Source organism: Hesperophylax consimilis, chromosome 5 (genome assembly GCF_061612785.1).
Source record: "Hesperophylax consimilis isolate HC1 chromosome 5, BYU_Hcon_1.0, whole genome shotgun sequence".
NCBI lineage: Eukaryota > Metazoa > Arthropoda > Insecta > Trichoptera > Limnephilidae > Hesperophylax > Hesperophylax consimilis.
In genome coordinates this window covers 25,043,882-25,062,580 of record NC_142840.1, presented here as the reverse complement: position 1 = coordinate 25,062,580, position 18,699 = coordinate 25,043,882, and the positions used below count along the sequence as shown (strand labels likewise).

General features: G+C 35.7%; 1 protein-coding gene across 2 annotated transcripts in view; it reads right to left on the bottom strand.

Annotated features, from left to right (window-relative positions):
• Positions 1 to 483: 483 nt before the first annotated feature.
• The window catches only part of jing (AE binding protein 2 jing), a 222,102-nt gene continuing 203,886 nt past the window's right edge, over positions 484 to 18,699 (bottom strand). The window contains exons 2-6 of one of the 2 annotated variants that reach the window (XM_089631744.1): positions 12,784 to 15,829; positions 12,106 to 12,285; positions 6,674 to 6,830; positions 5,275 to 5,506; positions 484 to 3,034 (exon numbers count right to left, since the gene is read on the bottom strand). In XM_089631744.1, the coding sequence (XP_089487870.1) occupies positions 2,602 to 3,034; positions 5,275 to 5,506; positions 6,674 to 6,830; positions 12,106 to 12,285; positions 12,784 to 15,829 (4,048 nt within the window). In that variant the 3' untranslated portion in view covers positions 484 to 2,601. The remainder of the gene's footprint in view (positions 3,035 to 5,274; positions 5,507 to 6,673; positions 6,831 to 12,105; positions 12,286 to 12,783; positions 15,830 to 18,699) is intronic. The other variant, XM_089631745.1, reaches the window with a different exon arrangement.

The following is an 18,699-nucleotide window of genomic DNA, read 5'->3' as shown; positions in this document are numbered from 1 at the left end:
CTATCGAGTATACAAAACATATTTGCGATTTGGTCAGACAAACTACTATGCATTGAAAAAGGGTTTTTGTAATTTTAAGTATGCCTAAATGTTTCCGTGTAAATTTATTAAATAAAACGTACTTTCTAGTCTTAGTAAAAATATTTTCCTACTTATAGTGGTATTCCGATTCTTACACATATTTTCGACCTAACTTTAAAATCACATTCTACAAAAGTGACCGTAATTTTTAAACATAATCTTACTCTTAGAGAAGTTTTGGTTATACACAAATATTTATTGAATAATTATTAAAAATGTTATTCCATTACATTCTACTACCTTGTCATGAAAGAAAATTATATCCACTCTAAAATATTTTGTAAAATACTAAGACCATTGTTACCATTTGCAATTGATTATAGATTTAGTAAAAACATCAGTCTATACAATGTACATAAAGATTTCAATAATAAAATTACAATTGATTTGAGCTTGCAAATAAAAGGAATTCTCAGTTAAATAATTTACTGAAATATATTATTCAATGGAAATAAGGAGATCAAATTTGGAATCCTGTAAAAGATTTTTAGTCGAAATAGGATTGCACGTTGACAGAAAGAAAACATTTTATGGTTAAATTAATTTACATGCTTTTTTAAATGATTGCTCATTAATATTGCTTCGGGTCAGGTTGTATTCATAATAATTTTCAATTTTCATTGTAACTACCAAAATAGAGTTTTGATAAACGGAAGTCAAATTGTCGGTGAATTTTGTATTCACAAAAGTAGCAAGCTTTCGATTCAAATGGTTGCAAACATAATTAGTAATGACAAAAATTACAAATAAATGGTTGCTTCAAATTCATTTTACAGGATATAAATACACACATTACAAAAAAAAAGGTTGCCACATTAATTACTCAGTTTACAAGATATAAATATTAGAAATACAACAATGGGAAGAAAAGAAACCATCACTTATTTAATAAATGCATGTGGAACAAATTTGGTTGTTTTATCTCGTCAAATGGGTTTTACATATTTGGAAATGGAGTTATAGATGCAAAAAGCAACAATTTAAATTGAACTAAAATAATAATTGCGCTAACTTTGTTACGTTGATTGTAAAATAAAATTGATTAATAAAAGCTACAAGTTCATTAACTAACTAATAATAGAAAGAGTCCCCTAGGAGCTGAGCCGAGCCATGTTTTATATATCTTGGTGTATTTATGCACAGCGCAACACGGTACAGCAAAGTAAATCCGAGATCAATATTATTTAGTGATAATCTAACGGACGCAGGCGTCATACCAGTCATTGAGTGCTACTTTATGTTTTTTCGTCAAATTATAATATACAGTCTCAGGTACAAAAACGATAAACAAAACACAGAAAACAAAAATGAATACAGAGAACAATGAAGTTGTGAATGGCAATGAATGAAGATTTTGTCCGACAATGATCATATTCTGTGGCTGCGTCATTTGTACAGAATTTGACAGAACAACAGAAGGCTGTCATCGGAACGCAAAACAGCTGATATGACACCACCTCTATCGCTTAAATCACCCAAAGAAAATATTCAACTAAGTCATTAGCCTTAATAATATATTGTAATGATAAGTCTACACTTGTTGTTACACAATTTGGCAGTGTGTGTTGTGTGTTTATATGAATAATATACATAGACATTTCTGATCCCGTTTATGGAGATAAACTCATAAGATAACCATCCACTTTACATACATATTAGTAATATACAACACTACTTTAAATAGCTAAGCACTCCACACTAGATATCTTACATTGTTACACGCGTGGTACAGCAGTTTTACACATCATTTAAATTAAAATTCATTAAGTATAATATTATTACATTGTGCACAAACATTACGAGAAAATAATACAATAATTACTTTAATTATACATAATAATTAATTATGAAAACTGTGAGATCTCTATATGAATACAAAGTAAAATAATGTCCTTGCCCTAAATACGCTATGGCTATAGCGCACATCTAAACCTGTACAATCTCGGCTATTTACATTATATAATTTAAATGACATGACACAGTATTGACAGAGATGGCAATTTAAGTATACTTCCTCGCCAGTAACAAACACGCTATTACATTCACACAAAGTTACTAAAGACTTTATCAAAATGACTCGTTAAACTAAACATAACCCGATGAAATTTAAGTCTTAAATTTTTGTTTAAATTGAAAATTTTAACGATTATTTTCGATTTTATTTTATATAATACAACAATTTCAGTCTTATCAATCTGTTAGAAACATAATGTCACTTAACTTAGCTATTCGGCAGTCAAAAGTGACTAAAATTTTCCAAAGAGATTTAACTGTAAGAATTTCAACACGAAACGAAATACAGTGAACCTTAGAATATACACGGCTAAACTGAGAACTATCGAGTAACATACGTACAGCATAGGCAGAGTGGCATCATTGATATTAATTTATACATCGAAAAAGGCCATTGTGGTGGAGTCAGATACTCTTCTCATCACCCAGACCGGTCCACTCTCGGCACTCTTCTACCGGCGTCCACCCAAACACACCTCATACTCGCTCACCTCACCACCTCTGGTGCTACAGTCTCAGGGCTACGTCTCCTGTCAAGCGCTTCCCCTGCTTCCTCTTGGCGGCTCCCGTCAGCTTCTCGCTGCAACCTTCGTTCACACAATTAACTAGTCGTTTTCTCCTACAACTAAATGTATCAAAGGAGGTTTCTTTATTGGCAGTGTTCGTTTTTAAACTATCAGTCTTGGCATTATTATTGTGACAGTGTAAGGAATTGGTGCTCCTTTTATTAACGGCTCTGCAGATCCCGTTGGCGGGCGTGGCTGGCGGCTTCATCAGGGTGGTCTCTTGCCGGCTGCATTCTCTCGTGCTTGGCTTGGCGTCCCGGTACGAGGAGCAGAATCCCAAGTACAGGACATCTTTAGCTGCCGGAGGTAAATGCGCTAAACGAACATCCTTCCTCGACACCACATCCTTTTCAGGAAGCCACTCATCCGGTAATCTGAAAAATACACGATAAAATCAGAAATGGTGAAATGTACACATACATACAAATTGAATATAGGCTCAGGTTAACCAAAGAGAGTCGAGCAACCTAGAGAATAAGGAAGGGGTTAGACGAAAGATCGCCAAGAGATGGAGCAACATGAAAAGGTGTTACAGATGTTGCATTGAAAAAGCACCACAGCTTTGGCTAAATTGCTAAACTTGCTCACAATAGTAAATGTAGGAAAACTAATGTATTACTAAAGAAAAGAAGGTTTTTCTTTTCGAGAGGATTTTATTACATTACTTTTAAAATGACATTCAGTTTAAGAATATGAACCTAGTATGTATGTAGTTTTAATTCCATGGCAACTCAGAACAGTGGCAATTCAACACACTTTCGATTAGTGATATAGTCATAAAAAGTGATAAACTGGCCTATAAATCTAACCTAACGCAACCTATTTAACCTAATTGGCCTTTAAACAATCAAATACTATATCTGATGTTCGTCAGATGTAGTATTTGATGGTTTGCAGTTTTGCCGCTCGGAATCATTATGTAAACCACTATGTACATAATATCACATACAGACTTCATGCAGTATTCAATTATTGTGACTGATTGAAAAAGTATTTAAGAAATATTTTCTAAACACACTGTCTTTCTCCTTTTTCATCCTTTACCCAAAATATTGTTGCATTTTGTCGGTCCTTCATTTTATCATTTTTTTTTTTTTTAAATTAAATTTACAAACACATTACAAAAATTTATAAATTTAGATATTTCGAGGCTGATTGTGAAGAAATTATATTTTTTTAACTATACTGCCAAACTCAATTGAGAAATTATATCTCATGTTTGAATTGGGCAGTAGCGTCATTATGGTTTATAAGCTGTAAAACTTCATTAATTGATGTACATAAAAATTAACAAATAGTTATAAACCTAGATGAGTAATTTAAATAACATAATATAATTATTGAGAAAATAAGAAAGATAATTACAAACTCAAAAAATATAACTTAAATAATATAAAAGTTATTAAACTTAGAATATAGAAATAAAAATAAATGTTATAATATTTGGATGATTTGTATAGTGCCGTTTTTGTACAAAAAGGTAGGTACAGAACTGGTTGTAAATTGTTCAAAGACAGAGCTGGCAATATTGTATGAAATGGGTACTTAATAAAATGCAACAACAATAAACGCATACTAATACAATCAATCAATCACACTCCCGGGACACAATAGAAATATTTCGAAATTGATAAAATAATTTTAGAGGTTATGTAAAAAAAAAAAAAAATTTTTTAAATATTAATTAATTGATTAATTACCTTTAGGTTCATAACACGATTCAATCAATCAAATTACAAATGGGCTCATATTATTACGCTGAATAGGCACATTTTGAACCAATGAAAAAGGGAAAAAAATTTTGTTTCATAGAATTTAAACCAATTGGGCACATTGATGTTTAAAATGTTGAAGTGCAAAATATTTCAAGTGATTTTAAAACAATATAGCTCTTCGATTTTTTTGACACAAATGATTTAAAATAATTTAAGTGTATTTATATTTTGTTTGGGTGCTCTAAGAACAAAGGCGTATTGGAAATTAGGAAAAAATTAAGTGAAATATCACTCGAAACGTCTGTGTACAATAAAGTACGGGCTTGAGAGATATGGATAATGTACTTAACTCATTTATACCTAAAATCGCACTTGACACATGTGCGATCGAAATGGATGTATGTAAGAACTAAATTGAAACAATAAAACTGTTATGTGACGTTATGGACACAAATCTGTTACATTTTATGGGACTTCGATTGACATCAAGGACATCACATTCGAGGACATCATTCGGCCTTAGGACTATCAAAAATGTTATTTTAACCGTGTTTAAAAGCCTTCAGATGAAATGTTCTTTGTCTTCCTTTATTGTGTATATTCATTTAATGTAAAAGGTTTCTACATACGAAGAAGTCCTCTTTTTCGGTACCTTAAAAACAGGTGTAAGATATTTTTACCATAATTTCTTACACACAATAGTTTAGTTGTTCACCATACACAAAGTAGTAATGGTCATTAAATTGGGCTTTATGCACTGCTATCTTCAAATCTGATTCTACTTTAAAAAAGCAAGCATAGAATTGCAACTTCTTTCTCAATTTGAACTTTCATATAACATTAATTAACAGATAGAAAACATAAAGCCTCACAAATCATACATATTTGAAATAACTTACACATCCTTGGGAGTCCATGTGACAAGGCACTCGGGGTACTTTAGATTGGCGTGCAGTCTCCTGGCCAGAACGGAGGCAGACAGGGTGATGCAGTGGGCGCTTCGCTCTCTCTGGTACAGTGGGGCCCCCGGGGCCACCCCGGCCGCGCCCCCAACCCTCCATGAGGACGACTGCACCACGCGGTACTGGAGGCCCTCCATTATACCGGCATCAAAGTAGTCGAACGTGCGGGCTGGAATAAACCAAATTAATGTTAGAGGAAATCTATGAAAGGTTATAACTTTTAAGAATTTTCTTTATTCAATTATTTATTTTATATTATGGAAACAAACAGTTCATTGGTTATAGTGATTATTTATTTTATTTTAGTTCATTAGGAAAACAAACAGTTATACATATACTTTTTAAAGTAGACATAACTTTTTGTTATTTAAAAAAAAAAAAGACATTCCCGGGTTACGAATAACCTGACAATTTTTGAAAATCTCCTACTACCACCACAGTAAGCTGAAAATGTTGCTTGTGTTGTGATGGAGGACTTAGCCAGCCGAGGAATTGAACACACTACGCCTGGGTGGGACCCAAACGCGATGTCAACTCGGCCACCGACCGGTCGAGTTATCCATCATAAACAAATGAAACAATGTAACTTTTAAACTAAAATGTAAAGACTGTTCCTCATGTTTAACAGGAAAACAACTGGTAATTTTGACATTAGGATCAAAGAACATAAGGTGTCTTAGTAATATTTCAGATTTGGCTAACCATATCATTGCCAATAATCATAGTTTTTCAAAAACACAGGAATAAATATTATTTATGTTAATAATAAAAGAAAACTACTAGATAACTTTGAAGCCTTAGAAATAAAAAAATCTATTAATAATAATGAGTACATTTTTAATAAACAAGAAATATTTTGACTTGTCAAATATGACAAGTCAAAATATTTCAGTAGATATAATATGTCTCGATGCCATCTAGTGGGAAATTTAGCATTAACAAAGCCTTTTCTACAATCATAAAGTTGGTTGTTTACAGGTGAAAAAAATATAATAAGCAGTAATTGTTGATTGAGGTACTAGTACATAATGAATTATTTGACGTGTTGGAAATAAGCTGACATAGCTCAGTGGTCCAGAGCACCTGATCAGACATCAGAAGGTACGGGTTCGATTCCCGTTGGCGGCATTTATTTTTACTCAGAAGATATTTTCAATTTGTATTGATATTTCAGGCGAATAATTATTGCTTATCATTATTTGTTTTCCTTTATGCTATGCATAAAACATGGTCTTATAAAAATTAGTTTATCATTAAAAAAATAATATTAACTTAATAAATTAAAATTAAAAAAATAAATTTAGTTGGTAATTAGAAGTTATGAAGGCACACATACAATGCTTACCCGACCAGGGCTGTCGTCTGTAGCGTAGCTTTTTACCATTCCTCTTGATAAGCTTGGGCCCACCGCTGCTGTCCAGACTCTTCCTGGCACCATTTGCACTGCTCCCTTGCTCTGTGAAATGACTGTTGACGTGTCTTTGCAGCGACAACTGGAAAAACACATAACATGTTCATATAATCGGCATCAAACAATATTTAAAATATAGCGAATACATAAAAGCGTAAAAAGTCTGAGAAAATAAGGAAAATAATATATACCAAATGATTAGAATTTCCTAAATAATTAATAATTTTTACAACATAATCGAAAACCAATTAAATTTAACTTATAGTCCCATTCTTAACCCTTCAGTATTTTAAATATGTATTCAAAGAAGTCTTTAACTGCCATTTAATTTCTCATGAAATTTCCCAATGTTTCCGATCTATTTTAAATTTACTAAATGTTTATTATTTTAGAAGTTGTCGTAATGACCAAAACCATTATAGAAACTGGATAAAATTATCTTTTTTATATTTGTATTTGAAAGAAACAATATTAATATTTCTAAATAATACAATTTTTAAACCAAACACGAAAAATGTTCAATAAAAAACTTACCGAAACATTTTTACTTACGCCAACAACGTGGAAATAATTCCATATTTAGAAAACAGTTTCATATTCTTTACAAAATGGTCACTTCACTTTCAATGCCGTAAATACATAAAAATATATTAAAAAAAATTGTAAACTTCCGATAATTATTTGACATCAAGGAAACAGCAAAATATAATATAAAACACACCTGCACAAGGCATATATATTATTAAAAAATGTCACTTTAATGAATTTCTTTGATACGTATTATAATTTAATAACACAATTAACATATCCTACGTGAAATAAACCCAACTTTTGATCTCGGCACAAAACAAACATTTTCAAGACACTGACAGAAAGATATTTTAAGATAGTTCCAAATGAAGTTCATAATAACACATATTATTAAAAAAAAAACTGAAGAAAAGTACACGAAATAACAATTAAAAACATATATATTCCGATAAACTCGCTCACTTCGTAAACACAAACGGTCACATTGCCGACCATGATGGAATAGGGATGGAATAGGGATGGAATAGGGATGGAATAGGGATGGAATCGGATGGAATCATTACGAATTGAATTTTCACATAATCTCGAAACTCAGCGTTAACGGTGTCAGTTGTATATAAAATTAAAATGAATTTATAAGCAGGTTTTCTAAGGGTTTTAAATTCAAGAACTATGGTCACTTTTAAAATGACTTACTAATACGTATAATGCTATTAATAATGTTAAATAATACTGATGTAGCTTTTTGTGTTGCATTAATTAGGTGACTAGGATTGTAGTTATTTCGTCGATTGAAGGCCAGTGGAACGGAAGGTAGGTGAATTAAAAAGTAGTTTTTTTAAATTATTTACTCAAATTACGTAATAATGCAGAAATATTGGTAAGGTAGTAGGTATACAAAGTGTCCGGGGGGGGCAAAGTAAATTAACTTTGAGAGATGTACTACACATGAAAGTACAAGTAAAAAAGATTGAAACCTTTTCAGAATTCCAACATTTTAAGGTAGTTTTATCAGGTTAAATAATTGAATTGTTTGTATGGGTAAAAAATCTTCCATGAATAAAAATATTGTTCGATAAAACAATGAAATTTCGAAAATAGTTATTTATGTTTTTTTTACTTCTACCATAATACAGAACCACCTCCCGAAATTAGTACACTTTACTCCCCGGCCACCCGGTATAAGACGAATAAAATAAAAATGAAATTAGTTGTAATTCGATAATAATAAATTTTACAATAATAATATTAAATTAATTATATAATTATCTTCCTTTTTTGTAACAAATAGATATAATGATATCTTCACTGGGATCTCCATATACTAACTATTCGTCACGCCGTTTCCCAAAGGGGTAGGCAGATACAAGTAAAAAGTCACACAACTCTGTATTGGCATACACTGTTCACTTCAAGCACATTCATGCATATTATATTACAAAATTTACATATCAAAACTACAAAATAAAGGCAAGTAAATGTATCTTTCAGTCTTCACAAAATAGTTGTACACCAATTTAATACTACCGAGAAGATTACAAATTTAGAACACAAAAGTATGGTAAATGATAAATGGCTAAAAAAATCGCTTGTACATGAGTGAAATGTGAAATACTCCAGAGTGAAATTATTGACTCAGATAATTCAGATAAGAAATAAAGTGGGTACATACCTATAATTTTATATTTTGACAGAAAATTATTTTTTCAAAATTGGAATCATCTATTCCAAGGCTGCCCAACCCCAGGCCCGCGGGCCACAATGTGGCCCGCGAACGAATTATAAGTGGCCCGCGTGAACCATTTTAAAAAAACCCGCCAATTTGAAAAAGTGTCGCGGGCCCGCGGTAAAACAAACATTGCAGCTTGCGCGCGGTCACCAGTGTTGCCAACGAAGGCGATTTATTGCTATTTAGGCTACCCAGAACGAGAATCAGCGACGAAAAAATCCAACCTGTTGAACTTACTTTTTAAACAAAAATACACCGGTTTTTGACATAATATTTTTCACGTCCGAAATGGAATCTTGTAGCCACCCCCCCCCCCATGGAATTCGAAAAATTGTGTTGTGGGGAATCACATATGATGTTTTTGGGTGCGCGGAATTTTTTTCCTCAGCGAAGTTCCGTAACAACCCCCCCCCCATGGATTTCAAATATTTTGTGGGGAGCACTCATTTTGAATTTTTGTTGTGGGGAATTATGTTTTATAGAAATTCTCTAACAACCCCCCCCCCCCCCCCCCCCCATGGAAATAGGAACCGTTAGGTACTCAGTGGCCCGCCAGTGATTCAAAAGCGTCAATTTGGCCCAACTGTTAAAAAGGTTGGGCAGCCTTGATCTATTCTATTGGAATAATCTTAGGTAGGCAGTTGAACTACAAATTAACTGAAATTAGATAACTTTGCTTAAACTGAAACACGCTATTGTCTTTACTTGAGAAGTTGTTATAAAAAAATAAGATTGTTCATTTTAATAGTAGATTTATTTTTTTGATAATCATATAATTTTTTAAAGTCTTTAGAAATATAGTATATTAAAGTATAAGTGGATAAACACGCGCGATTTTTCGAGCACGATGGCGTAGCCGAGTGCTCGAAATAAAGCAAGTGTTTTAAAGACCAGTTATCCACGAATACTTTACGCTATTTTTTTTTATTGGTACACTTTGAAAACATAAATATTGATATTAATATTAAAAATTTGGAAATAAGAACTATTAATGAATTCGTGATGTGACATCACAATATCTTGTTGTCATGGAAATGAAAAACACAAACATTAATTTGCAATCTGTCACATAAGATTAATAGTTGGATTTATAGTTAAAAGTTGACATAGACTTCACATTTTGTTGATTTGTTTATGTTGCCATGGTAACTTTAAAAAACGCGCGTTCCATAAAGTGCGATTTAAACACGCTAGAGCGTACTTTAAATGAGTAAAAAAAGGGCACCAATAAAAAAAAATATTATTTCACAATGTTCCAAAATAAAACCTGTGACCGATTTTCGTGTTTCGAATTTCGAAGTTGATCCGCCCAATCACTAACTAAACAGCTGACCAGAGCTAACATAAAAATGGCAATATTTGCGTCCTCATTCATAAAAATTAAAAATGAAGACTGAAATTAGTTGATGGAGCCCCTTGTTTTTCTTGAATAATGATTAATAATAAATACTTTCACGATATTCACATAAATATAAATCAAACACTGCAAATTCAATGCGAAAACACTCACTTTTAAAACACTTTCGGGTGAATTTAAAAGATGTTCACTTTTAACATACTATTATTGCACGATTATTTCATCAAAACAACACACATAAGTCGTTAATATATTGAGTTATTAAAAAACAATAGATTACATTGCCATTTTATAGAAATAATGACCAAAAACACAATTTAATCACGGAGCTCTATCTGTCACTTTAACGGTCCACAGAATAATTCCGCCAATTTGTAATCATGCACTTAGTCATTTACGGACCCTCCCGGTCAGATCTGTCCTTCCGAGGCTATAATGGAATATGATGTTTGTGGCTAGTAGTGTCCTTCCAAGACTTGAAGGGTTAATATCATTGTGACCTCTACTAACTCCTCAAAGAAATTTCAGGTGAACCGCTCTCTTTCTTGCGCATACCCCGTAACAAGTAACTATCCCTTTTCCTTATGTTACTTTCCACTTCAACACTTATACAACAAAAATTATTATGTTGTTTAACTTTTAAGATAAAGGAAGGACAACAGTAAAAAATATTGAGGGGTTAAAACCAAGAAGCAGGGTAGGCATAAGATATTTGAACAAAGCAATAGTGTCACGAAAACTTATTCCCCTTCCACCACTTCTGAAATCAGAAACATCTTGGAAGAAAACATTTAACTAGAATCTGTTAACTGGTTCAGTGCCAATCACTCCCATAGGGGGACTTACATATATGTAATTTTAATGGTAACAAAAGCTCCTGCCACCAAATGTGTTATGTAATAACACCTAACACCCCATCGGAAGATGTTCTCATTTTTCAAATGAGGAAGCAGAATATACGTTGACAAACCATGGATCACTATTATTATTAAGAACACGAAATAATAATTGTGTCAAAGTTTTTGAAAAGTAATCAGTCTGTGATTTAGGCTGAAAGTGAATTTCATCAACTATTCCCTGGTCATGTGGCACCAAATGGACACACACTACGCCATTTAGCCGCTAGTCTCGAGGAGACTGGGTCTACAGTCAGTAGCAGACGTGGCCGGCTCCTATCCTGGAATATCATTTCTGTGGCTGCAGTGATAGATGTGGAACATGTAGATGAGGAAAGGTTATTTATTAGCCCTTTTTTTTGAGGACGGCATTGGCAACACTGTTGTGACTGGTGAGCGCTGCAGAACGACTTCGAAGGGCGGTACAACCTCACACTCGGCACGATTGGTAGTGGACATTCTGAAGCAAGCGTTTCCCGGCCGCTTAATCCCTTGCTTTAGCAATTTTCACTGTCCCTCATTTGGCCATTACAGACTTCTTTCTAAAGGGGTTTTTTAAGTCACAGATCTACATGAACAAGTCACAGGTCTACATGAACAAGCCACAGACCTTGGTGATCCTACAGGAGAACATCTAACAAGAAGTGGAGAATTAATCGCCGGAAGTTTTGAGAAAAGTCATAGAAAATGCTGTGACGTTTCACAGCCTGAATGTGCAAAAACTCTGGCTGTGTACACTTGACCAATGTTATCTTAACTTAATAAATAAACATAATCAACATACAGAACCAATTCTTTTTAATTACTAACTAATACTGCCTTTGTTGCAGTTTGTAATAATTACCTGAGTATTGAATCTTAGTCCACACCCATCCACGATGCACCGGAAGAGCTTGTTGCCCCCGTGGGACAAGACGTGTCTCTCGAGCCAGCAGCGCGAGCAGGAAGGGCGGTTGTAGACCTTGCAGCCTTGCCACAGGCAAGTGTAGGTCTCTCTCCCCGCTTGTACATTCACGTGCGATGTCTGAAAAGTCATTAGACAAATGATTAGTCTTTTTCAAGACACCAGGATAATTGTTCTACAACTGTATTCTTCTTTGGCAGGACATTTTCTAGAAGCACCTAATTTTCTTCCAATTTAAATTTTTATTAAGGAAGAATTTGCTCCCAAAATTCATTTATATTATATATTGATTTCTTAGGACGGGTTGTTTCAGAGAAATTGAACCATTCTTCAAATTTCAAAGTTAATTTTCAAGTTCTATTGTTATTTCAGTTATTAGTACAGTTTATTAGTATCTGGCCTATAATGATATAATAACAGAAATTGAATAGGACATTCACAGAACCTTAAAATGAATGTTGAAATTTGATGCATTGTTCAAATTCTACGAAACAACCCGTCCTTACATAGCAGAATTCTAGATACTTTTAAAATACTAACTATAAAAGATAAAATTTTACCACCCGTTGCTTATACTACATGTAGAGATAAAAAATTAAAATTTGAGTGTTTTCTTACCTGCAGATGCTCCAATAGATCGCCACTGTCGTCAAAACATAAAGTGCAGTCATTCCACCGGCAGAGTTTGTTTTCTGAAGCATTGGATCTGGTGCTGCCCCTATTCCTGGCATCAGTCGGCTTTTTAACAGGAAACCTTATGGTCTTTGGTGGGGAGAGTATCGGGCTCTTCTGGCAGCCCAGCACATCTTCTGCTTCTGCAACACTCGTATCGATGGTAAGGAAGGAATCGTCATCAATCTCTTTGCCCGCTTCGGTCACAGAAGATTCCGTGGAGGTGACTTCACTGATAGTAGTATCCGGACTTGACTTGCTTTCATTGAATGTAGGCGAACTTTGATCAAGTTTACTACTGTCATCCAAATCATTCTCTATTGAATCTGTAGAGTCATCTATACTGAGTCTCGAAGGCGGAGCTTCCAGGATAATTTGTTCTTCAACTGTTTCATTGACAACAGTGATCATCGGTATACTGAGCAATGGAGCAATCTTGGAACAATTTAAAGGATTTGGTAATTTTCTAGTAACTTCTAATGCTTGAGATACAATAGTATCAATAATCGCATCCGGTTTAGGCACAGAATATTTGGTAGTAGAATTAGATATAGTAATGTCAACATTTTGCATCCTACCATTCTCCACAGTGGATGTGATAATGTTCGTTTTAGAGTTTGATACCACGGTATTAGTGTCCGGTTCAGAAGCTAATGACATTTTTGGTATAGGAGGTCGGGTAGGGGTAAGGAAAACACGGTTAATATCACCTATTTTTAAAGGCGAAATTGGTATACTACAGGTAGGCATAGACAACCCTGATATATGATTACTTATAGGGTTAATGTGTACATTTGAATGGACGGGTGCTGTCAGAACCATATTTCCATTAAATGTCTGTTGAACATTTCCATTAAATGTCTGCTGGCCATTTCCATTAAATGTCTGCTGGCCATTTCCATTAAAAGTCTGTTGGGCATTTCGATTAAACGTCTGTTGGATATTTCCATTATAAGTAGGTTGTGAATTTCCGTTAAATGTAGTTTGAGTATTCCCATTAAAAGTCTGCTGAACATTACCATTGAATGTTGGTTGGGTATTTCCATTAAATGTTGGTTGGGCATTTCCATTAAATGAATGCTGGACATTTCCATTAAAAGGTTGGTGAACATTATTAGAATTGTATGTCTGCTGTACATGAGATATTCCTGTGTTGGTTTGCGTGGTAACGACACTTCCGACGGGATTCAAGATGAACCCGGAGGAAGAAACGAACATGGGATGGTTCAGATTCATGGTGAAGTTGGGTTTAGACACCATCACCGTCGGCATACTTGTAGATATGTTTTTCTGGGTAACAGTGTACGACACATTCGTGGTACTGGTGGCGGTCATCTGCTTAGCTATAAGGCTGGGCAGACTGGGATGAATGGGGCCGTTGATTTTGAGAATGGTACCATTGATAAACATCTGCGTTGTCTGCTGATTGACAATGCTATCAGTTCTTTGCATGATATTTTGGCCGGAGAGAGGTAGCACAGTGTTCTGCGCCATTTTGGTGACTAAATTAGGGATTTGCAAGATAGAGCCGTTGATATTCTGAACCATGGGCAACATGAACTGGCCATTGAGTTTGGTTGGACTAGTCAGGCTGATGTGATTGGGGTTCCTGTTGCCCTGCGAGTCGGAGGGGCCCAGTTGGTGCAGACTCTGCTGGGGTATTCTGATGGCAGTGAGCATCACAGTCGGTTGGGACATTGACAAGTTGGAGACACATGAATTAGTATTATACGAATTAACTATACTTTCAGTTCTATGAGTTTCCACTATATTACAATTGTTTGTTGTCACATTAAGATTAGAATTTTGAATTTGCGCTTGGTTATTATAGCAAGGCACTCGATCCACCTCCTTACACTCACTAGACACTTGTATTGACTTTGATAAATCTGTTTGCAGAGACTTCATTTCTGCTAGGGGTAGTTTCATAAATACATGACGCATGTGATCATGAATTATGTGATTAGTATTTGAAGGCAAAGGTGGCGTTGAATTCGAATACAGTGGAGGCGAATTATTGACTGCGGCTTTATTTCCTTCAGTCCCAACTTTAGGCAGGACACAGTTTGATGTAGCTTTGCAAGGCACCGTATTTGCAACTGATTGAACGCCAACTGACTTCTGGGTGGTTTTTCTGACTTGAGCATTTTTTGTTTTAGTTATTTTAGGAGCTAAGGACTTTTTACCATCCATTTTTCTTGTTCGTTTCTGTTTAGGAGTAGTAGAGGTTCCTATGCTTTTGAACTCTTTTGGGATTTTCTTTCCAAATACAGTAGAAGTCTTATTTACATCAGTCTTCTCAGCAATTAGAGGCCTACAATTACTTTTAGAATTTAGGATGGGGTTCAAGCCTGGGAGTGGTTTCCTGTCTTGCTGCTTCTGCGGAGAGATATGAATGTAGCTTTCTGGAATTTCATTGGTATTTTGTTCAGCATTCGTGAGTAGGTTAGCGGTGAGCAGTACTTTGGGGTTGAGGGTTTGCGAAAGGAAGGAAATGTATTTTTCCAGGTTTTCGTTGGCTTCGAAAGAGCCTTTGGTGACTCCATTGGTCGGAAGGCGGCTCTTCCCGTCAGTAGCCTTGGTGATCCAGGCGGCTATGTCGCGCTTGAGAGCGTTGGGCTTCATCTGGGACTTGAAGTATTCGGTGATGCGACCCTGCTGGCTGGCTGCGTCTAGGCTCAGGCCAGGCATGACGGCCTTGTGGATGACGTGCTTGGGGATCTGCGCAGGGTCGAGACAGTCCTCGGGGCTGGTGGGGGGCGCAGGCTTGGAGAGCTTGGTAGCGATGAGCGCTTCGAGGTTGGTGCACTTGTCCTGGCGGGGCCGCTTGGCCGCCCAGGGCCAGGCGGGCCGCTGCACCACACCGCCGCCCCCGCCCTCGGACACGCAGCCTGAGCTGGAGGACGAGGGACTGCACGGTGAGCCGGGCTCGGTGATGTCACTCCCACTGCTACCGCTGCAGTCCGTACAGCTGCTCAGCACTGCCACCCCGCTGTAAAAAGACAAAAACAATAAGCATTAGTAAACATCTCATTGGCGCACGAGAACACACACTTTGTAGTCAAAGTCTATTTAAAAGAAATACTGTTAATTATATATAGGTAGTCAGGGCTGGCCCTGAGATAATTTAAATAGGAGCACAGCATGTATTTATTTAATGTTACGTGGAAGGTTTTTATGTACTTTAATTTCATATCCATGTAGTATTCACCACCTAGGATTCTTGCTGCAGAGTCTATCTTCGTCACCTGTTCCTGTACTTCATTTCAATTTATTTTTGTAATATGTATTTATATTTTTTTGTAATACCTGCATCAACTGTAAAGCGCTCCTGAGGTGATATCTCACAAAAGCGGCGCTATACAAATTGTCCGATAAATAAATAATAATAAAAATATATGTTTTGTTTTGAGGGCAAAAACAAAACAATATTTCAAAAAGACCTTAACTACATGGAAATGATATGAAAGAATATATATTGTGGGAAGTTTCAGTTTTTTAAAAGGGGTCTACATGAATTAGAAAAACGCAATTTGTGATTTTTCTTAAACATCTCCTATGGATAACAAAAACATCTTTGAAGTTTACCGAATTTCCCCGTAAAAACTATTCCATTGAATAAACATATCCACAATATGCAGAAATTAAGAATCGATATTCATGATTTTTGAGTATGCCCAGAACAAGAGAAGCTGATTTTTGCTACATGTTCTTTCCATCTTTTATCTATTACATCGCTCTAATAACAATATATAATCTAAACATGTCAATTCCTCCATAAATTTGAAATTTATCTACATTCTTACTTCAATAAAACGCGAATCAATCATCTGTACGGGGTTGGTTATCTTCCGATTCCGATGTTTACGTTCATCTGAAAAAGTTTTAAAAAACATAACACACATCAACAACTACCATACGCGCCGACAGCGGCGGCGCCACTGGCAGATGTAACTAAACTACTAACTAGCGTCTCGCGCGCCCGAGCGCGCAGTAGCGGCAGTCGGGCGAAGCTCACAACGCACTGCAACCACGAGGTAAACGCACCGAACGGCGCAGAGTAGGGGGAAAATGCAAGAAAAGGATGCATTTACGGCGACGTCACGGTGACGAAACGAGACAAAGCGAAAAAGCACAATACAGACACGACTATCCACCTCTGCTTTTAGAGTGGTAAAACAACGCGAGCAAAAGAGACAAGAATATGTGTAGAAATTCAAATAAGCTTGACCGTACAGAGTATTCAGAAAAGCCAAAGGACACTTAGTGAAAAGTAAAATAATATGTATGCTACTTCTAGTATTACAATAAGATTATTTAGTCACTTTTTACTCGGTGCCGTTATTGTTCGTAGTTTTTCGTTGCGATTTGAGGTGCCGACAGCTTTGGAACGGGGTGGGCCACGACGAGGGCGAGCACATGGCGCGTGGGCGCGTGCGAGTGGGACAGTCGCGCGGCCGGTGGCGCCGCGGCGGCAGAGAACCGAACCGCACGGGGGTTATCGAGTCAGATGACTGAAATTCGGTATGGGTACTATTTTTATTTGTGGGGTTAAATGGCGGCAGAGTAGAAAAGGAATGAGATGAAAACACGAAATCATCATTTATGGGTCAAATGGTGCGGACTCACTCTTTAAGTTTTGCAAAAGACTAGCAAGAAAAATCATTATATGATAATATTGAATGTTAGCTAAAAAGCGCACACCCTTGAAAAATAACAAAATCTGACTTTACTTCCCAAGATTAACAATAAGAAATTTAAATAAAATACCTGCACAAGGAAAAAACAGAATAGAATTAAAATAATTTTCTGTTAAAAATATTAAATTATTATATGTAAAGGTACGTAGGTAGTATTAGCATTAGGTATTAGCATATGCAGAAACTAAAGAAATTTACATATAAAATACATTTTCTGGTAAAAAAATATTATGTTATAGGTAAGTTTTTATCGCTCGTCAGAATTCTTCACATCAGTTCCAATTTTGAAAATGATGACACATAAAATCAGAGCAAATTTGAGTTCATTAAACGTGAAATTTGAAAAAAATGAATCATCAACATTAAAAAGGGTTTTTTTCAACTTTGAGGATTTAAAAAAAAAATCGCACCTTGCGCCACAATATGAAGTATCTCAAAAAAATACAAATAAATAGTAGTATTATCTGTGTGTAAGGATAGAACGGCCAACCTTATAATTCCAGAGATAGCCTCATTTTTAATGTCAGCGCCATACAAATTTTTCTTAAAAAAATTATAACTCTTTCATTTGTACACGCAATTGCTTCGTACGACATTTTATAGCATAGTAATGATCAGCAGAATCCATTTCTAGCCAAAAAAAATACCCTTGAAAATTCAAGTCTCTATGTCTATGAAAGGCGATTTTCAGCCCACTGTGCGGCGTCTGACAAGATGCTCTGATAGGAACTAGGTACTGATATTTTTATATGATAATAGCTAAAGTCCCCGGCGTTACCCGGGCTTTACGTAATTTTTTTAACTAACTAACCATCACGCCGTTTCCCCGCAGGGGTAGGCAGAGAGGACGGACCGCCAAACAACTCGGTCTTGGCACACACTTCTTGCCTCACTCACATTCATACATCGTCTCATACATACTCTTCTATTATTCTGACTCTTGACATGGCCCGACTCGAGTATCTGATTCACATGATCGTGCCATGTCTTCCTCGGGCGTCCTCGACTTCTGCTACCATTCGAATTTGCATCATATATCCTCCTTACACTCCTATCTTCGCTCATTCGCTCTACATGCCTAAACCATCTAAGCGTCCCTTTTTTAATCTTACTCATTACGCTTATATCAGCCTTGCACTCTTTGCGGATCTCCACATTCCTC